The sequence below is a fragment of the Antechinus flavipes genome, chromosome 6, assembly GCF_016432865.1.
Source record: "Antechinus flavipes isolate AdamAnt ecotype Samford, QLD, Australia chromosome 6, AdamAnt_v2, whole genome shotgun sequence".
Classification (NCBI taxonomy): domain Eukaryota; kingdom Metazoa; phylum Chordata; class Mammalia; order Dasyuromorphia; family Dasyuridae; genus Antechinus; species Antechinus flavipes.
In genome coordinates, this window is record NC_067403.1 from 210387456 (window position 1) to 210407680 (window position 20225).

The following is a 20225-nucleotide window of genomic DNA, read 5'->3' on the forward strand; positions in this document are numbered from 1 at the left end:
GTAAAAGCTCTCCTATGATGCAAACATTATAATAATATGAAATTCCTTGATGGGTCTGACAGGAGAAGGAACTCTGACAACTCACTAATGCACAGTGAAATACAAGACTTGGGGCCTCTGTGTTCATCCAAGAAATTTTCCAGTGTCATAGAGAATATCCAGGGAAGACTACAAATGGAAGAGAGATTGATTCCCTATCCTTGGAGATACTCTGTATAGAGGCTCTTCTTTGTAGATGACATTGTGCTGACAGCATCAAGTCCTAGAACATTGAAGAGCCTCGTAAATAAGATTCACAGCTACTCAAAAGCACAGGGATAAACACTAATTATAGAGGACCCTTTGTTCACCAGGAAACAACATATATGGGATGCGGTAGCCTCAAGGATATCATTAAAGAGATTTTGACCAGTCCTGGTAAAACAAGTAAGGAACTACAAAGGGATAACCTCAGTGCTGCACTGGTACTCAGAGGATGCTGAGACAAGAGGAAAAATGATGCTGAGCGGGTGCCTGGGGAGGAGTTACAGAGAACATGGGAAAGAGGAGGAGAGGAGAAGGTAGGATGGGCGGGTGGTGACCTATTCCATTGGAGGGAGGACCCACACTCATGAGAGCACAGATCCACTGAAGTACATTAAACCTTTACCTACACGAAAGTTAATCAGACATTCAGTTAAAGAGAAATGCATCCTACAACTTGTCCTGGCAAAGAGCAGGCAGCCCCTCAAAGAAAGGCAAAGGCAGTTAGTCATCGATACGAATGAAGAAAAGGGACCCAGGGATGACCATCCTCCTTGCCTATGTTGGTGACCACTGAAACACACAGAGTCTAAGTGGCAGGAAAACTGAAAAGGGCCCTCCATATCACCTGTTCTCATCATTCTTAGAAGTAAACTGGCTGTAGAGTGTGGCTGCCCTTCGGTCCACCCCGTTGGAGGGGGAGATGCTGGCGTTCTGTTCTTCCCCCAGGCCACTGTCAGGCAAATGAAGCAGAGATCTCTTCTGATAGGAGTGTAAGTTGGTGGTGACAATTCCTGAGGAGCTAGAAGGATGTCTCCGGGGCTGACAACACAAAACACATTTCTTAGGCTACCTTGAATAGAAAACTGGGAAAATCATTTCTAAAACTCAACAGTTTACCAGAACACCTGAGTCTACAGATATACATCCCGTTCCTAAGGTAGCACCATCAGGCAGCATTACTCAGTTGCATTAGAAGTTTTTGCAATCCAAATGGAGAGAATTCAATTCATTTGACAAGTAAATCTTAAATATGCAAGGCAATGAGATTGTAACAAATGACTTTCCTTCATAAAATCCAACAGCCTCCTGTTTTGTCTTTTTTATACCTCTCTCCAGATTGAAGATTTAGTTGCAGACAAGACCTCAGGACCTATATCTATATGGTTGAGGCAAGATTCTTAATTCTGATATTCTGACTGTAGAATCAACATTCACAGAAACATTTGACATTATTTCACATTCCTTTGCCTAAAATCTTTTTTTTTTTTTGGTTTAATGCTTGTTTAATGAATGCTTACTAGATGATAACAACAAAGATGGGCATTTATATAGTATTTTAAAGCTTGTACATTAGAGAGCCAGCCAGCTGTGAGAACCCAGATGTAACATGACGGAGGCCTGGCCAGGATGTGGCAGTGTCAGAGGAGAAAAGGAAGTGAGAGTGTGTGTATGTGTGTGTGTGAGGTGGGGGCAGAAATGACAGGACTTGGCAACTGTCTAATAATGGGGGCTGTACATGATGATTTGAGGATGATACCTAGATTGGGAGCCTAGGTCCACAATATTAACAGCCATGACAATAATAGGAAGGTGAGGAAGAAGGCAGGTTTTTTTGGAAAGTTAACGGGGTTCAATTTTGGAGATGTCTCTGTGATGGGGCCCAGAGTTCAGGCTGCCTCACTTTCAAAAATCCCATATGTAGAGATTTTTAAAATGAGGGTCCAGAAGATGTGTAACCAAGGTAGACACATGAAGGTACTTGCTTGGACCCACTTACTTGGTCTTGTCTTGTATCCTCCTTAAGATTCACGCTCACTCTTTCCCACAGCTGTTGCCATCTTTCTGGGGTTTGGTTCAATTTGTGTTCTAACCTTTCAATTTCCTGTAGTCAAGGAAAAGGAGTTTGGGAGGATGTCAGTATTTCAGGCTAACTGATTCATTAGTTGTATCATATTTACATCTAGGGCTCTAGTATTAGAACCCAATATCTGTGTTATTTCTAAATGGCAACCAGGGAGGGAAATGAAACAGGGTCTTTGCTTGGCCCCCAAAGCCAAGCTTTCTCTGGTCTAGAAAGTGAGACTTCCTTATGCTTACATATATAAACTTATGTTTAACAATGGAAAATAAAGCCTTTTAATGAGCAAAAGGGCTTAGATTATAAAAGATCAAAAAGCTTCTCCCAAATATCATGGAGTTTGGGGTCTGACTCTTGGAGCATCCCTACTACAATTAGCAAAACAAATCCTCCAGGATAAAGGCCTAGAGTGGGAAATATGATTGAGCAATACCTCCATAGGTATGAGGGAACATGTCCTTATGGACACTGCTTATGGACATGTCCTTAATGGTCAGCAGTGTCCCAGAGTAGTGTCCCAGACACAGACAGCTATATACCTGGAGTTTACTCTATTTCCAAATGTTTCTTGGCAGGAACTGAGTTTATCTGGGAATATTCTTCCAGTGGAAGGCAGCTAGGAGACGATCATAGACATGAAATCCTTTCTCCTTACAAAGGAAGGGAGGTTCTTATTGGGAGTATTTACAATGGCTCTTGCATATTTCACGGAATTATGCTACAGAATTGGCTTTGCTGGGTCCCAGCTATGTAGCCAGATTGCTAATTTTAACAGAGACCAGTCATTACTCTAGCAGTGACATCAGGCTACACATACTTTGCCAGCTCCACTTTTTCCCACGACAATATTTCTAAACAAAACTGGCTTTCCTGGTACACTCTGTGGCCCTGCTAGAGCACTATCACTGAGTAAGAGCGATGTGCACATCTGCTCATGAGAACATCAGAAACCCAGGTCCAAGGGCAATAGGGGCCCAGAGAAAGGTCCCCAGCCCCCGGCTCTCTGGGCCAGGCCCTGGCTTCTGATCTGAGCAGCTGCAAAGCCGCGCAGTGGGAGAGGCGGACTTACGTTGAAGAGGCTGGTGACGGCGTCGGGCTGCACCCTGCTGACGTCATCATAGCAGGGCCACACTATTCTCCTCTTGCTCTGTGGCCCGGGCCCGTCCGCTTGTTCAGCTTCTTCATACGGTGTGGACTTTGTCGGGAGCATTGTCCAGTCATAAGAAGGCCCCGTGGACAGTGTTTCCTCCATGTAGTAATCCCACTTCTTGAGGCTGGAGATGTTTATGTTGGGCTTTAGCACCTGTTGAAATGGAACGTTACAATTCACGCCCCTCTCTGGGAGGCTGCGACCGTCCCGGGAGCCTGCCCCCTCCATGCCCACACGGGGGCTCCGGCTTTGAGTGGTAACATTTGTGTTCTTTCGAAAGTGTCGGAATCAACCCAGAACACTGGGCCCACCAGCTTGGGCAGAAAGCCCCCAATACCAATCCCAGCGACCCGACTTTCCTAAGCAATTTATCTAAAAGCACACATTAACAACTGCCCAGGAGTCGAGCCAGAGGAAGGAGTGAGTCTTCATCTGTTTTTTCCCTTGCACATCATTCCTGGGCATGAGAACTGTCTTCCTGACCTTGAGTTCTGCCTTCCATGACAGCCTCATGGGCTAGGTCTATGTTCCAAACGTGTTTGCTGCCATAATAAGCCTTTACAGCCCTGCTGTTATATGACTGCACTGAACTCTCTTCACAGTTGATTTAGACTTTCATCCTGAACTAAAACTGGTGAACTGAGCCACTTTACCTCCACCCAAGCCTCTTCCTCCTTTTCAGGTCCTAATCTGATCTTGACCTTTTCAAGCTTCATACGCTTCCAGCGACAGTATTCTGGGGCTGAGGGAGCCAGTCCAGGAGGAACACAGCATGGATGTTCACAAGTTTTCAGACTTCAATCCTAATCCGCCCAGAATTCCTCCTTCTATGATGAATCCTCTCATCTTCTCAGTCTGTCTGCATAAAGGATGACCTGCTCTTCTCCCTGTCCTCCCCCCCCCCCCACCCCGCGCCCTCATCCCTTATTAAGGCAGATGTCCTTCCCCGAACCTTCTCTAGTTTCATGTTCTTTCTTGAGGAGAGACTTCCAGGACTTCCCTTAGAACTCCAGATAGGGACATAGCATGATTCTGCACTAGTGTAGGGTTGCTCTGCTTGATAAAAGCCCAACATCTGGCTGGCCCATGTGGATTTAATACTAAAGTCCTGTCTGCAATGGTTAGGAGTCCCAGGTCCTTTTGGAGAGTTCAGATAGTATCTTAGAGTAGAGGAGTATTGGTTTATTTTCCCCTTACTGCTTTACTTTGCATTTAGAAACACTGAAACTCAGCTGCCTCTTTTTATCTCACACATGTATCTTCTCAAGATCTTCCCCAAGTTTCTCTATCTCGAGCATGTCTTCTTTTGGATGATTGATTAAAAAGCCCAATAAGACCAGATGTGGTATTATTCCTTTTTGTTTCCTGTTTATAGATAAAAAAGTTCTTTTTCTGACAAAACAGTCTCTTCATCCCCTGACCCAAACCATCCCAAGGTGCCTTTGGTATATAACTTTTATGAACAGCTAAATAGATTATTTTCAGTTTGCATTACTTTCAACTCAGCAAAACATTAACTCCAAAGTAACATTACAAAAAAATCAAACAAGAATGATTTCTCGGAGTACCTCTGTTTCCACTGGTGCATAGAAGTAATTAAAAAAAATGGGACTCCTCTTGTGCATCCTCTCAATACATTCCCAAATGCAAATTCCCTTTTTGGCATGCTTCTCTCCTTTATCTTCAAACAGTGTTCCTTAAAAACATCACAAAAATAATAGTTAGACCAAATGAAGTTTAGGGATAAAAATGTGAGGTAAGAAAAGGGACTCAAGCAGTAAACATTCAATTAACACCTACTATGTGCCAGCCATCTGCTAAGTGCCAGCAAATGCCCACATTGAAACCAAGGAAATTTTATAGAAATGAAAATGACAGCTTTAGTAGATGGATAGGAATGAAAAAATTATAAGAGGTTTGATAGAAAGAACATTGAATTTGGAGAAAGAGGATTTGACCCATCTCTCACTACTTATATGACCTGGGCAAGTCATTTACCTCCTTTGGCCTCAATTTCCTCCACCATGGAATGAGGGGGATTGATTGCAAAGACAACTCCGAAAGAGTTAAGAACACCAATCTACAAAATGATCAATTAGGATTCCAGAGGACAGAGAGTGAATCATGGGACCTACCTTTCGACAAGGAGGTAGCTTAGGGCACAGATTGCAATAAGTATTTTTTGATCACAGACAATTTGGAGATTTGTTTTGCTCAACTGTGAGTTATTTATAACATGGTTTTTCTTTTTATCTTCCAATGGTGGTGGAGGCAGAGAAAATAGATTAAGCGAATTTTTTTTTTTTTTTAAATAGGGTGGTAGGACTCAGTGACCACTAAGGACCCTTCCAGTTCTCAATATACAATGTGCTGGCTTTTAACCACAGGCTGGCTGAATCTCGGCCCTGAGCACCACTGTTCAGACTAGTAACTGCTTGTCCAGGACCATGACCCAGGCTTGCTTCACTTTACTCCTTCCTCTCTGGTCAACTTCTCCACACTCTCTCCAATCACCCTGCCTTAGACCCACATGTGCATATACCGATCATCCACATCCTTAAACCCCCACTCCTGAAACCATGATCGGATCCTAGATAAAGTCTATCGATTTATTCATCTGGGATCTTACTGATCATCCTATAACTTTACAGACCAAAGTCTCATTGGTCATCATCCTTCTCTTTCTCACTGGAACATAAACTCCTTGAAGAGAGGAATTATTGTATTTGTATCTTAGCACTTAGCACCATGCTTGGCATAAAGAAAGCTTTAAACAAATGTTCATTCATTCATAGAAACTCAAAAGTCTCAGAGCTGGAAGGGTCCTGAGAGTTTCACTAGTTTAATCCACCCTGAACAAGAATTATCTCTACAAGGTTTCCAATAAATGGTCATCTAATCCCTATTTAGAGTAGGATATTCCGACTTCCCTAAAACAGCTAATTCTAATAAAGTTTTTCCTTAAAATGAAGTTTGAAAGTATATTCCTTGCACCCTTTACTTAGTGTTTCTAGTTCTGCTTTCTGGAATCATGAAGAATGAACTTGATTCAGTTTTTGCATGTTATCCTTTCAAATATTTGAAGATAATTATGACATCTTTTCTCCTCCAGGTTGAATGTCCCCATCCTTCAACTAATCCTAATATGACATTAATTCAATGCCCTTCCTAAAATGTGGTACCCTTTTATTCCTATCAGATTTCTTGGCCGTTTCCAAATTCTGCTGCCTATACTTTAGCCATCTTCCTCAATCCCTTCTTTCCCAAACTTAGACTGTGCCCTTAGAGCTCTGAGCTCTTACAGATTATAAGTTTCTAACAGTGAGTTATTGTGCCACTTTCTGAATTAATCTACCTTAAATATAACCCTCCTCTCTGTCATGTTTTGTCTTCCTCCAAAAAAATGGACTGCTTGGGGCAGCTAGGGATAGTGGATCACAGTGGATAGAGTACCACCCCTGAAGTCAGGAAGACCTGAGTTCAAATCTGGTCTCAGACTTTTAACCTTCCTAGCTATGTGACCCTGGGGAAGTCACTTAACCTCAATTGCCTCAGGGAAAAAAAAAAAGAGGAAAAAGAAGAATGTACTGCTTATTTGTAATCTCTATCTCTAGCATTTGACACAATGAATGGCATATGCTTTTTTTGACTTTTTTCTGTCCCAGTTCCAAATTCTTTTTCCTTTCTCTCCTCCAAATAATGAAAAGACAAGAAAAACAAAGCCAAATATGTGTTGTCATGCAAAACAAATTTATGCTTTATCCATGTTTTTTAAAAAATTGAAAAGAAAAAAAAGGCAAAAAGAAGGAACATATGATTTTGTCTGTATTCAGAATCTAGCAGTTCTCTAGAAACTTTTGGGTACATTTTCAAAGAGCTTTCCAGAATAGTTGGAGTTCACAATTCCATTCACAGGGACCATTTTTCCACATCATCTCCAGCATTTGTCATTTCCCTTTTTGTCATTTTAGTTAACCTGATGAGAGGTGGTACCCCAGAATTGTTTTCTCTAGTTATTATTGATTTAGAGCATGATTTACTTATTGCTAGTGATAGTTTTGATTTCTTCCCCTGAAAACTGCTTTATTCAAATCTCTTGACCATCTATTAGTTGGGTAATTGTTCTTGTAAATTTGATTGTGTTCTCCATATATTTTAGAATATTTTTATCAAAGAAACTTATTGCAAAGATTTCTCCCCAGTCTCCTGTTTTTAATTTTAGCTGTGTTGGTTTGATATGTGCAAAATCTTTTTACTTTTGTGCAATCAAAATTATTCATTTTGCTTTCTGTGAACTTCTCTCTTTTGGTCATGAAATCTTCCTATGTCCATCAATCTGACAGGTAATTTCTCCTTTGCTCCACTAATATGCTTATGATAGCACCTTTTATGTATAAATTAAGAGCCCATTTTGAACTTATGTTTGTATACAATGTGAGATGTTAGTTTTTTATATCTAGTTTATTTCCCAGGTTTCCTAATAGTTTGTGTCAAAGCATGAGTTTATGTCCCAACAGGTGAAATCTTTGGTTGTAATGGGCTGAGGCTTGAGTTGATGCACTGAGGTCCCAAGCACATGAGGCTAAATAGTAATTGGACCACACTCTATTAATATATAAGCTTGGAGAAAGAATGGCCCCCGCCCACTCTTTGTGCAAGTCCTGATGTGTTGTATAGGAAATGACGATTTTGGTGGGTGGAGGCAGGGGAGTAGAAAAGGAAGGGGAAGGAGAGGCTTTTGGGGATTGCCATTGCCACGGTTGGCTCAGCTCACATCTCTCTCTGTTAGCTGATTTCCTGTTTGTTTCTCTTCTTCTTTTTGCTTTTTTGCTCTACCCACTGCTTTTTGCTGAGGCAGTTGGGGTTAAGTGACTTGCCCATGGTCATACAACCAGGAATTGTTAAGTATCTGAGGCTGGATTTGAACTCAGGTCCTCTTGACTTCAAGGTGCTCTATCCACTGAGCCATCTCCTCCCCTTCTCCAAGATTATATATTAATAGAGTATGGCCCAATTACTATTTAGCCTCATGTGCTTGGGACCTAAGTGCATCAACTCAAGCCTAAGCCCATTACATTTGGTTTATCAAAGAAAGGCTAGGTTATTATGCTCATTTGCTTTTGAATACTCTGTACCTAAATTGTACTAATTAGCAGCTCTATTTTTTACCTAGTATCAAACTGTTTTGATGATTATAAATTTGTAGTATAGTATGAGATCTGATAATGTCATATCTCTTTCCTTCCCATTTTTTTCATTAATTCCCTTGATATTCTTGACTTTTTGTTTCTCCAGATGAATGTTATTTTTTCTAGCTTAATAAAATAATTATTTGATGGTTTAATTAGCATGGTATTGAAGAAATGAATTTAAGTAGCACTGTTTTTAAAAAAATTGTATTCATTCAAACTACTCATGAACTAATATTTACTGTTATTTAAATCTATCTTTAGTTATGTTTTATAATGAATGCTTTATGATTATTTATACTGTACAGCTATTTTAAATAAAATTTCTTATTCTACCTCTTCCTGGTGGATTTTCTAATAATATACAGAAATGTTGATATTTTTGTGGTTTTGCTTATATACTGCAATTTTTGATAAAGTTATTGTTTAAATATTTTTAGGTGATTCTCTAGTGTTGTCAAAATAACCCATCATATTATCTGCAAAAAGTAGTACTTTTTTTTCTTTTCACATGCTTATTCCTTGAGTTTTATTCTTATCTAGCATTTCTGATATAATATTGAATAGTAATAGTAGGATGGGTATCCTTGCTTTGTCCCTGATGTTATTGGGAAGAGTTCTAGTTTATCTCTTTTACAAATAATGTTATTCTTCATTTTAAATAGATATTTTTATTTTGATGAAAGTTTTATTTGTTCCTGTGATTTCCAGCATTTTTAATAGGACCCATTATTGTATTTTTTCAAAAAGTCTTTTCTAAATCTATTGGAATAATATTATTTTTGTTATGACTTCATATATCTTTCCCCTTTCCTTTCCCCTTCCCCTTCTCCTTCTTCTTTTTCTTCTGAGTTTTGACTTTGTTTTATTACTTCTTGATGTCTCATGGAGTCATTCTCTTCCATTTACGCAATGAAGGTTTTTTTTTTTTTTTTTTTTTTGGTTTTTTTTTTTTTTTTTTTTGGCATTATTCTGAATCTATTTTGCAAAGCTGGTAATTCTCTTTTCACTTTTTTTTGCATAGTTCTCATTTCTTGTCCTCTATTCACTCTATTGCTTTATTTTTTTTAAAGTAAATTTCTCTTTGCTTTAAAAAATATTGCTCGTTTTCAACTTTTCTAAGAATTTTTGTTGAGTCCTGCATCTGTGTTTGTGTCTTGAGCTTCCCTGTCACTAAAGCATGAAGACTGCAGGGTATAAATAAAGTACTTATAAAATACATTATAATGTAATTTCCTTGAAAGTTGGGACTACTGTTATAGCTTTTGTATCCTTAGTATAGTGTATGGCACCATAGAAAGAACTTAATGTTTACTGATTTGACATGAACTGGAGATAAAAAACTTATAAATTTTACTTTGCTTCCATAGTACGATAAATATAATCTTAGCAAAATGAACAAAGTTTGCTTATTATATGTAAGGAACTAACTTCAAAATGTGATTTCCTGACCTAGGTTTGGGTCTGTTGGGTTGTGAGTAGTTGAATTCCAGTAGCTAACTGCTGGACTCAATCACTGTTAACCCACTGGGAGGCTTTACAGGGTCCGAAAGACTGAATTGCTTGATTCCCTTTTTCTTGGCCTAGTTATTCTACTGTAGGTCTATGTGTAAGGCTAAATGTTAAAATGAGTCCCCTCTCTGCTCTTGGGCTCAGAGTCACACTGCTAAGTTTATGGAACTTGTTCCATGTTCCATACATAGACCGAGCCCCTCTTACTTGCAAATGCACCTCTTTACTCTGGAAATGTGACCCAGAACTGGATAATGGGTAACAAGGCTGCCAGACAGCACTTGTTCCTTCTCCCAGTGTTGCTTAATAGTCTTTCTCTGCCCACATGTTTACCCCGCAAGGTGTTCAGTCTCAACCCTCTTACCACTTTCCATGTATGCTAGAATGTTCCCCACTGCTGCTTTTTCTGGCAGTGTCTGCAGAACTAACTTCTCAAAACTGCTAGAGCCTGGAAAAATGTCTTAGTATGGCTTTTTCTTGCCTTTCCTGATCATAATTCAGTCCACTGTGTTTTCTAGGCTGTTGTAGAGAATGTATATTAGGTGAGCTGGGCAAAAATACTGGCTCTTACTCCATCCCATCTAGTTTTTAAAAATGCTTTTTCATTCAATTCTTTATTCACTCCTTATATTTCACCTTATTTTGAATCAGGTCTATATTCTAGCTTGCAAAAATCTTTTTGGATCCTGGTTGTTATCTAATGTGTTAGTTATCCTTTAGGTTATTTCCAAATTTGATGAGCATGCTGCTTCCATTCACATCACTGATCTGTGCTGAGCCTAGACTCCTGAAGTATTTTATGAGAGATTTTTTTCCAAGTTGATAATCAGATCCTTAATGATTGCTCTTTGAGTCTAGCCATTCAACCAGTTCTACATCTACTAAATGATGCTACTGTCTGCTTTATTTTATTCTGTCTTGTTCACTACCATGAGAATCTTTGTCAAATGCTTTGCTAATTTCTAGGCAAATTAAATTATATCTACAGTAGTTCTCTCATCTTGCAGTCTAGTAGTCTCATCCAAACAACCAAAAAAAAAAAAAAACCAAAAGGAAATGAAGTTAGTCTGGCATGGCCTGTGATTCAGAGAGCCATGTTGACTGTGAGCCCTGCTTCCTTTTCTAGATGTTCACTCCTCTTCTAATACAATATCTTTCACGTTTGACAGGAATTGAAGTCAGTTCACTGGTCTAAAATATGCAAACTCTACTCTTTTCCCTTTGTTGAATATCGGAATAATGTGCAATCATATGCTGCACCCTACATAATTAAAGTTTTTTCCCCAGTCTGAACTTGTCAGACACAAAACTATTTTAAGGAATTTTCTTAATTGTTTAGCCATTTATATAATATGCCTTAAATAATGACCATTGTGACTTCAGATGATAGAGAATAGGTGTGGTTTCAATCCCCAAGCACCAAATTTAAAGAAAGGTGATAAAGACTTATTTGGAAGAGCACTTTAGCATGCTCCGCACAGCTCTTTTATATATCCTAATGCATAAGTCTGTAAGAAGATTGGACACTTTGGGGATTGGGATCAAAAGCCAGAATTTTCTTCAGATATTTTGGTTCCTTGATAATTAAGAATGGTGCCTCATATAGGAGTAACTTCTTGCTATGGTATGGTTCCAATGACTCAAGTCAACAAACAAATTTATGCATTTATTAGAAAGGAGTGGCTGAAGTTTATTTTAAAATTCCTGCTCTGCTCGATTACCTGAAAGCTACACCAAATACACTATGATTGACAGGACCTCATTTAGCCACAAGGAATGAACTTAATTCATTTAGCCTTAAAGAAGAGAGAGATCAGGGAATGTTCCTTCCCACCATGTCATACTACATGTGGGATATCATTAATCCAGATCAACTGTGGTCATTTTTTGGGGGAAAGGTATTGGAGCTGGATTTGAAGTTACAATATCCTGCCTCTCATTCCCTAACAGAAGCTCCTCCCCTTCAGGACATGATATTTGCTGGTAGTAGTTGGTGAGTGAGATAAAAGTCAGGAAATTTAAAACAAAAATGACAGCTGGAACACACATTCTTTTACATTACCAACACCTTTGGTAATACTTAAAGTATTTGGGTATTTAGGGTTTGATATATGTTAGTGCATAATCAAGTCTTTAACACTCTAATACATAATTATATGGATGGGATTTGACTCTTTTCTTCTCTTTAAAAACAGTATTTTGTTATTTTTAAATACATGTAAAGATAAATTTTAACATTCATTTTTAAATAAAACGTTGAGTTCCAAATTCTTCTCCCTTCCTCTTTCCCCTCTCTCCTCCCTAAGATGGTAAGCAACTTGATATACATTATAAACGTGCAAACATATACAACATATTTCCATATTCTGACTATTACATTCTTGACAATGGTCAAATATACTGTATTCCTAAAACACAATTATTCTCTAAACTCTTTACAAAGAGGACTGAGAGAGGCAGTGATAAGGGGAAAGAGTAATGCAGTGGGAGTTAAAAAATTCTAAGAAGAGTTAAATATGTAGAACCATGAGAACAATGTGTTCAGGATGATCTCAATCATATAAGGGAAAATGTAAAGATTTCAGAACTCTGACTACGATGAATCAAGATTTCAGAAGACTGATGGTTAAGCACATCTCCTGACTCTTGGCAAAGAGATTGTGGACTAGCAGTATGACATGAGGCATACGTTTTCAGACATGGCCAATGCAATGGCTTATTTTGCTTGACTATTTTTTAAAAAATTTCTTATAGGGGAAGACTCACCTTCTAGAGTGAGACAGTGGGAAGTAACAGAAATGGAAAAAGAGAAACAGAAAAAAAAGAAATATAGGTTCTTGTCTCTAGCACACTACACACACTAGCTCTGTGTGTTTTCTTGGGCAAGTTAGTTTTACCCTCTGGGGTTATTCCTCAGCTTGTACTAAGCAATTTTTAAGTTTACTTTCAGAATGGTCTTAAATGGCAAATGTTTTTTAATTTTTAAGTGGTGATGATAAGTTTTCACAAATGGCTTCACCACACACAATAGGCTTGATGTGAACAAATAAATGTACTGTGCCATGTCTTTATGATGATAGAATGAATGGAAGAAAAAATATTCATTAAGCACTATCTCAAACTCTGTGCTAAGTTCTGGAGATATAAACAGAAAATCTTAGCGATTTCTGCTCATGTAGTTCTCTTTCTGATCGAAAAAAGCAGTCTATAAAAGGTGCTAGAAAGACCCACAGATCCTAAGGGTTCTGCAGCAGGGAGTGGGGCAAGGGCCTGGAGTCCTCAGAATGCCTGAGGAGGTTCAATTAAAGAGCTGAGGGATGAGAAAGGGCAGAGGGTGAGACCTGGAGGGTCTCAGGATTCATTTGCAGAGCATAGCACGCAGCCTGGTAGCCCCATCTTGCCAGGAAGACTGGAAGTGGACTCCTACCCTGTCTACTGGGTCACTGGTCATGCTGCTTTTCTTCACTGGCATTCTCGACAGGGTCTAAGTGGTCCAGGGGCTGGGAGGGAAGACAAGAGGAGGCTGCCAAAACAAGCAGCCAGTTTTAGTTAGTTTAAACAACCGCTCTGATTCCACGTGGAAAGGCGAGGAGTTTGTGTGCTGAAAGCAGCTTTATTCAGGCTCATCACTTTGCTACACTTGGGAATGCTAAATGAGGCTTTCAAATCATGTTCAGGATGATCATTCTTTTAGGTGACAGTGAAAATTTAAGATAGACAGACACATGGAGTGGGATCTTTGGGATGGACCATTTACCTTCTGGTGACAAAGCTTTTTTTCTGGGTTTGTTCTTCTTTTACAATTTGACTAATATGTTTTCAATGATTGCACATGTGTAACTTATACTAAATTGGCTATAGTTTCAGGAAGAGGGAGAAAGAGAATTTGGAATTCAAAATTTAAAAAAAATAGTTAGAAATTATTCTTATGCATATTTGGGAAAAAATAAAATATTTTTAAAAAGATGGCACTCATTAACACATTAAACAATTAATCTAAATTTATGCCTTGATTCTTCTACTATTGTCCTCTCCTGGTGTGCCATGTGACATGGAAGTGACCTTGAAGGCTCCATTGAGAGCCAGAATTAGTCTGTTTTGCAGTCACCTGAAGTGGAGAGACTCGCCACTAGAATACCACCACCAAGCAGGGGTGATTATTTTTTGATCAGAGCTATTCTTTAAATTATTTCTAATGTCATAAAGGGGGCTGTAATTAGTACTGGTTAAGACCACAGGTCAGAGGTAATCTCAGGGAGAAGGTACTGCTAGCACTGAGGGGGACCAGGAAAGCCAGTTCTCATAAAAGCTGAGTCCTGTAGAAAGTTAAAAGGCAGTGAAGTAGATCTTTGGTCAAACTCAAGCTCAAGTTAAGTCAACGCTACCAATAAATGTTTTCTTATTCCATCCTACAAAATCCTCCCAAGTATGAATATCTGGACACTGTTAGTATACAGAAAACATATTTTTCAGCATAATTAGATCTAGAGTAACAGCAACCACATGAAACCATAATTTCAAAGAATTACAATATGAATTACAAAAACCTTTTCTTTAAAATAAAATTTAAAAAATTATCCAGTGACAATTTATTTTCTTTCCTCCCCATGGCAAAAAATGATAGAGATATTCTTAACACAGATCAGTTAGCTTGAGGTACACTGGTGAACAGTTATATGCAATTAGATGATATAATGAAATGCAAAATAACCTTACTTGTATTTGTTAGCATTAAATAGTTCTATCCCATTCTCAAGAATGAAATATTTGCCTTGAAGAAGAACTATCTAGAACTCAAAATCCACATTACAAGGTAGTTTAGGGCAAACTGCCCCGCTACACAAGTCTCTTGGCCTTGTCACAAGAAAAATACACAAAGCTACGGACAGAGGTGCAAGAACGAGACACAGATACATACCATGCTCTAATCGCTCATGGTCCGAGTTCAGAAGAAAGGTCTTAAAACGATTGGAGACGTAGTGGAAAGCCAGGAATTTTAGGTAATACTGATTGAATTCAAATTCTGTAGGATACTGGTTGTGAACCTAGAACCAACAAAGGGAAGAGAGATCCATGTGATAAAACAAAAGTTGTCACCTCATTTAATGGAAGATCTCAAAGGAGAAACTGAGACATCATTGACTGGGGTATGTTCATATCACTTGCATACAAGTGTCTCCACATGAACTTAGTCATCTAAATTTATTTGGTCTTTAAGTAAATATTTACTGATCATCTCCTATGTACTAAGAATTGTAATAAGTTTCTCCTTTAATGTGTCCTTTAATATAGGACACAGGATACGTAAACAAATAACTACACTATCAGGTGGAATGTGTCAGGTGGCACAGGTAACAAAAGATGTAAGGATTTGATTTCTTTCACTGAAAAATGCCAGGAATGGATTAAAAATTTCTAAGATACCCTATAGTTCTGATGGTCTATGATTTTAACATAGAAAAAAAATCACAGTAGATTCTGCTGATAATGGAACCTTACTTTCTCTACTTTACAGATGAAAAAGAAGTGGTTTCCAATGACATTATTCCTTCTGATTCTCACAATTCTGTGAAATAAGCAGGGTATTCAAAGAAGACTTCATGGAAGATAAAAGGATTTGAGAGACTTCTTAAAATAAATGGAGGGAGGCAGAGTCAAGAAAGTGGAGTAAAAGCATGGAGAATGCAGAGCCATGCAGACTGTGCCCTGTGGACAGGACTCCTCTGCATTGCCCATGGTGAGTTCCGGGTTACAGTCCCATGTCAAACACAGGTCAGGGGAGCAGCAACCACCCTCTCCTTAGATCATACTAGTTTGGAAGAACTATTAGCTTGCAGACTCTCAGAGCTACCTCTGGAAATGGTGGTATAAAAAACTGAAGCCTGGTACAATGACCCCTCAGTGTTGGGGGAGGAGTCCAACTTTAACATAAAGTTGGACAGCAATTAAAAGAGATAAGCAGGAAAAGCTTGCTAAAAGATAGAAAAGACAATGAAGTAATATTAATACTAAACATACCTACACAAAAATTGCCCCTGTATTAGTGCATTAAAATCTCACAATCAAATGCAGAAAAACAGAAATATTAAATACATTTTTTTCAGATCATTCAATAAAGCGCTTTTGAAACATAAATTAAGAATTAAATGGAAACTAAACAATCTAATCTTAAAGAATGAGTGGGTCAAAAGACAAATTATGAAAACAATAACTTCATTAAAAAGAATGATAACAATGAGACAATATACCAGACTTTATAGAAGAAAATTTATATCTTCCAATGGTTATATCAATAAAATAGTAAAAACAGAGAAAGAAAATTATAAGCCAATTTCTCTAATGAATATCATTTCAATAATTTTCAATAAAAGACTAGCAAGGAGATTACAGCAATATATCATTCATATACTATGATCAGGTAGGATTTATACCAGGAATTCAGAGTTGGTCATTGTTTGTAATGAAATTAATTGTTCTGTCCTTAACAAGAAAATGGTCACTTTTTGTATAGGTGCCTTGTATTACTGAGAAAAAGATATATTCCTTTCTCTGTCATTCAATTTTTTCCAGAGGGCTATTATAACTATTGTAAAATTCTATTCACTTCCGTAACTTCTTTGTTTATTTTGTGGTTAGATTTATCTAGCTCTGAAAGGGTAAATTTGAGGCTCCCCCCAATACAGTTTTATTATACTCATTTAACTTCTCCTTTAAAAATGTGGATACTATACCATTTTGACACACATATATGCTTAATGATATTACTTCATCATCTGTGGCACCTTTTAGCAAGATGTAGTTTCCTTCCTTATCTCTTTTAATTAGATATATTCTTGTTTTTGCTTTATCTGAGATTATGATTGCTATCCTTGCTTTTTTTAACTTCAGGTGAAGCATAATAGATTCTGCTTCAGTTCCTTCCTTACCTTTACTCTGTGTCTTTCTGCTTCAGGTATGTTTCTTGCAAGCAATGCTTCTGTTTTATGGGTGAATTCATCCCATTTACATTAATAGTTATGATAACTGTATATTTTTTCTCTTCCTATTTTCCCCCATTTATCCTTTTCTCTCCTTTTATGCTGTCCCTCTTCAAAATCATTTTGCTTTTGAACAGTATTTATGCCAATCTGCCCTCTCTTTCCCTTCTTCTATTACCCCTCTTTCCTATTTGATAAGTTTCTATACTCAAGTGCTGCTGAATTAAACAGAGGATGACAGCTATGGTGAGGGATCAGGGAACCAGGAATATTTATCTTGGGATGACAAAAAATCATTTATTAAGCATTTAGAATGTGCCAAGCATGGTAGATATAAACAGAAAAGTAAGAGAGTCATTGATCAAGAGGAGCTGTACACTCTTAATGGAGACAACAAGTTTAGGAGGAGATCATCTGCAGGATAGATAGCAAAGTCTCTGAATCTTAAAGGTGCATTAGTGAGGTGATGTAAAGACTTAGAGGTTCTCAGGGAATAGTGGTAGGTAGGATGGTAGTACTCAAAGGACTGGAAGGTACAGCCATATAGAAACTGGCAAGGCCTAGAGGTCTTTCACCTTAAGCAAAAAAAAAATTTAGTTGGTGACGCCTGGCTCGTGCAAGCAGGGTGAACAGCCATATCTATCCTGCAGGATGAAAAATTTTAAGAGATCCAGACCACCAAGAGACATGACAATTTTCATCAAATATCTAAGAGGTCTGTCAAATATTAATGCTGGAAAGGATTTTAGAAATACCTTCAACTCCTTGTTTTTACAAAGGAAGAAATTGAGATTCTGAGAGAACTGACTTGTTCATAACTAGTTAGTGGCCAAAATGGGATTTGAAACTAGAGCTCCTAACTTCCAATTCAGTGTTCTTATTTCTCACAAGCTACACCTTCTGCGCTGCTTGTGAGGGCTGACTGTGGGCCAAAGGATAAGAATTTTAGGAATGCAGTCTGTCAAACAGAGAGAGATGTCTTTTCAAAAGGGGCACTTTCTGGGGGCAGTCTGGCAGGGTCAGATGTTGGCTTTTTCAAGATGGGGAGACCTGAGCATGACTGGATGTAAAGAGGAAGAAGCCAATGAATAGACTGAAGATAAACGAGAGGAAAGGAAAAGAGAATTAGAGGAACAAAGTCCTAGAGGAGATGGGAGGGGAGAGGGTCAAAGGCAATCGGAAAATGGCTAGTCTTGAAAAAGAGGAGGGAAGGAAGAAAGAGATAAAGGCAGAGATAGATGAAGTGGAGAGGGAGAAGGTGAAACAAATCACAGCTGGCCTTAATTTTTTTCTTCTGTAAAAGACAAGGTTATCTGCCAAGATTGAGGATGTAGGAGTGGTAGTGGGGACTGGAGAAAGATTGAGAATTTTAGAATAGTCAATAAAGGGATTTTGCTAAGGGTTCTGGGATTTGCAAAGATTAAACATTCGAAGTTATATTTGGAAGGCAATCTGGCATTAGCAAAAGATGGGTTAGTTTCTAGGATTCAAATGATCTGACTATAGAGATGATATATTCTCTAATTCTTCCAGGACTAAGGGGAGAGAGAGGGAGGGAGGGAAAGAGAGAAAGAGAGAAAGAGGAAGACAGAGAAACAGAGAGAGACACAAAGGGAGAAGGGGTGAGACAGAGGGAGGAGAGAGAGGAGAGGAAGACAGAGAGAGAGAGAGAGAGAGAGAGAGAGAGGAGAGAGAGAGAGAGAGAGAGATTGAGAGAAAGGGAGAGGGAAAAAGAGAGAGGGAGAAGGATGAAGGGAGGGAGGGAGAGAGAAAGGGAGAGGGTGAGAGAACATACAACTCTAGCTTTATTCTGCTTAAGCCAAAAAATATTTTTGTTGGAAGCTAGGCCATCTTTGGCTAGATGAATAAAGTTCCAATCATAATTTTCCTCTATTAAAAAGCTGTTTCAAATTAGTACTGCAGTTGGAATTTTCAAAAAGCATTTGTAAAAGTCAACTTTGTTCTTTAAGTTGATCATCTCCAAAATTCATCTTGCATCAAATATATTCAATTGTATTTTGCAAGCCAAGGTAAACTTGGCACTTTATAGTATGTTAATTACTCCAAAAGGAAGCAGGAATTCCAAGTCATGTATGCTGTTCTGCATGTTATTTGCCATAATTTACATAGCTGAAGCTTAATTTCCCACAGTGAAGAAAGGTGCATTCAACATGTTCTTAGCCTGTTTGTTAACCGGATTCCTAATAAAATACTCATAATTTATCTAGGAAAAACATGGAGTTCAGGAAGCAGCAATAAGAGAGCAGTCAGGCCCCTCGCCTATCAAGTCCCAGATTAATTGCACACCTGAACAGTCAGCCACCATTCTTGTTAGCTGCCCAGATGCCCCATGTGCATGGACAGGATAAGATGACTGAAGAAACAAGGCCATAACTCCCTGTTATTAAGTTGTTAGTAGAACGAATGGGAAAAAATCCTTAATTTGGGAGTTAAGAAGATCCAGGATCTGGTCCCAGCTCTGCCACAAAGTTGCTTTAGGTAAATCACTTGACCTTTCTGGACCTTAACTTTCTCTGTTAAAAGAAGGGATTGTACACAATGATCTGTAGATTAGACCAGATTCTGATACTATGGACATGCTTGAGAAACAACAAACTATGAAGACTGGGTGCACATGAACAGAACTTAAGTGTTCTAATCCTATAAAACTCACTCAAATTAACTTGGCGTGATTTAATCATATGCAAATTGTCCTTTTACAAAGTAATTCGGCATAACTGGTAAGCAGTCTTTATCACATGACTGTAATCAGCAGCGTCCTTAGGTTTTCCCTTCCTCATTAACATTCAGGTTGACAGTCTGCCTCCACATGACATAGAATCTCATTCCAAATGCCTGAGACATACTGACATTTGGGCCTGGGCATCTAAGACAGAAGCTCCAGATCTGATTCTCTAATGCCTGAGCCTGGCACTTCTGCATCCCCAGGACAGCAGAGAACTCCATGTCCCGTGTCCTTCAGCAATACTCCTGGATCCCAAGGGGCCTGGCTGGCCAGGGGCCGCGGGCATTGCTCTCAGAGAAAGTTTACCTGCTTTTGGGAAAGAAGTCATTGCCCCAACTTAGCTGGTGGGCTTCCTGCAGATCCCTTCCAGTGGAAACACCAATATTCTGTACTTCACTGGTGTGAACAAACCAGTAGCTGACAGCCATCAGAAATCAGACTTGTAATCAGGCTTTGAAATTCTTACTATAAACAAAACACTTTTTCTCTATTTGTTTAAATCGAATATGGCCTTACAAGTACCAGGCTTCATTAAGTTCGAAGATGT

The 20225-nt window shown here is 38.6% G+C and overlaps 1 protein-coding gene across 4 annotated transcripts in view; it reads right to left on the reverse strand.

Moving 5' to 3' along the window:
- SBF2 (SET binding factor 2) overlaps window positions 1-20225 on the reverse strand; it is a 464636-nt gene that overhangs the window by 13252 nt on the left and 431159 nt on the right. For all 4 annotated transcript variants that reach the window (XM_051964776.1, XM_051964778.1, XM_051964777.1 and 1 more), the window contains 5 exons: window positions 14874-15000; window positions 4823-4950; window positions 3174-3407; window positions 2024-2128; window positions 872-1065 (listed from right to left, as the gene is read on the reverse strand). In XM_051964776.1, coding sequence (XP_051820736.1) covers window positions 872-1065; window positions 2024-2128; window positions 3174-3407; window positions 4823-4950; window positions 14874-15000 — 788 coding nt within the window. The remainder of the gene's footprint in view (window positions 1-871; window positions 1066-2023; window positions 2129-3173; window positions 3408-4822; window positions 4951-14873; window positions 15001-20225) is intronic.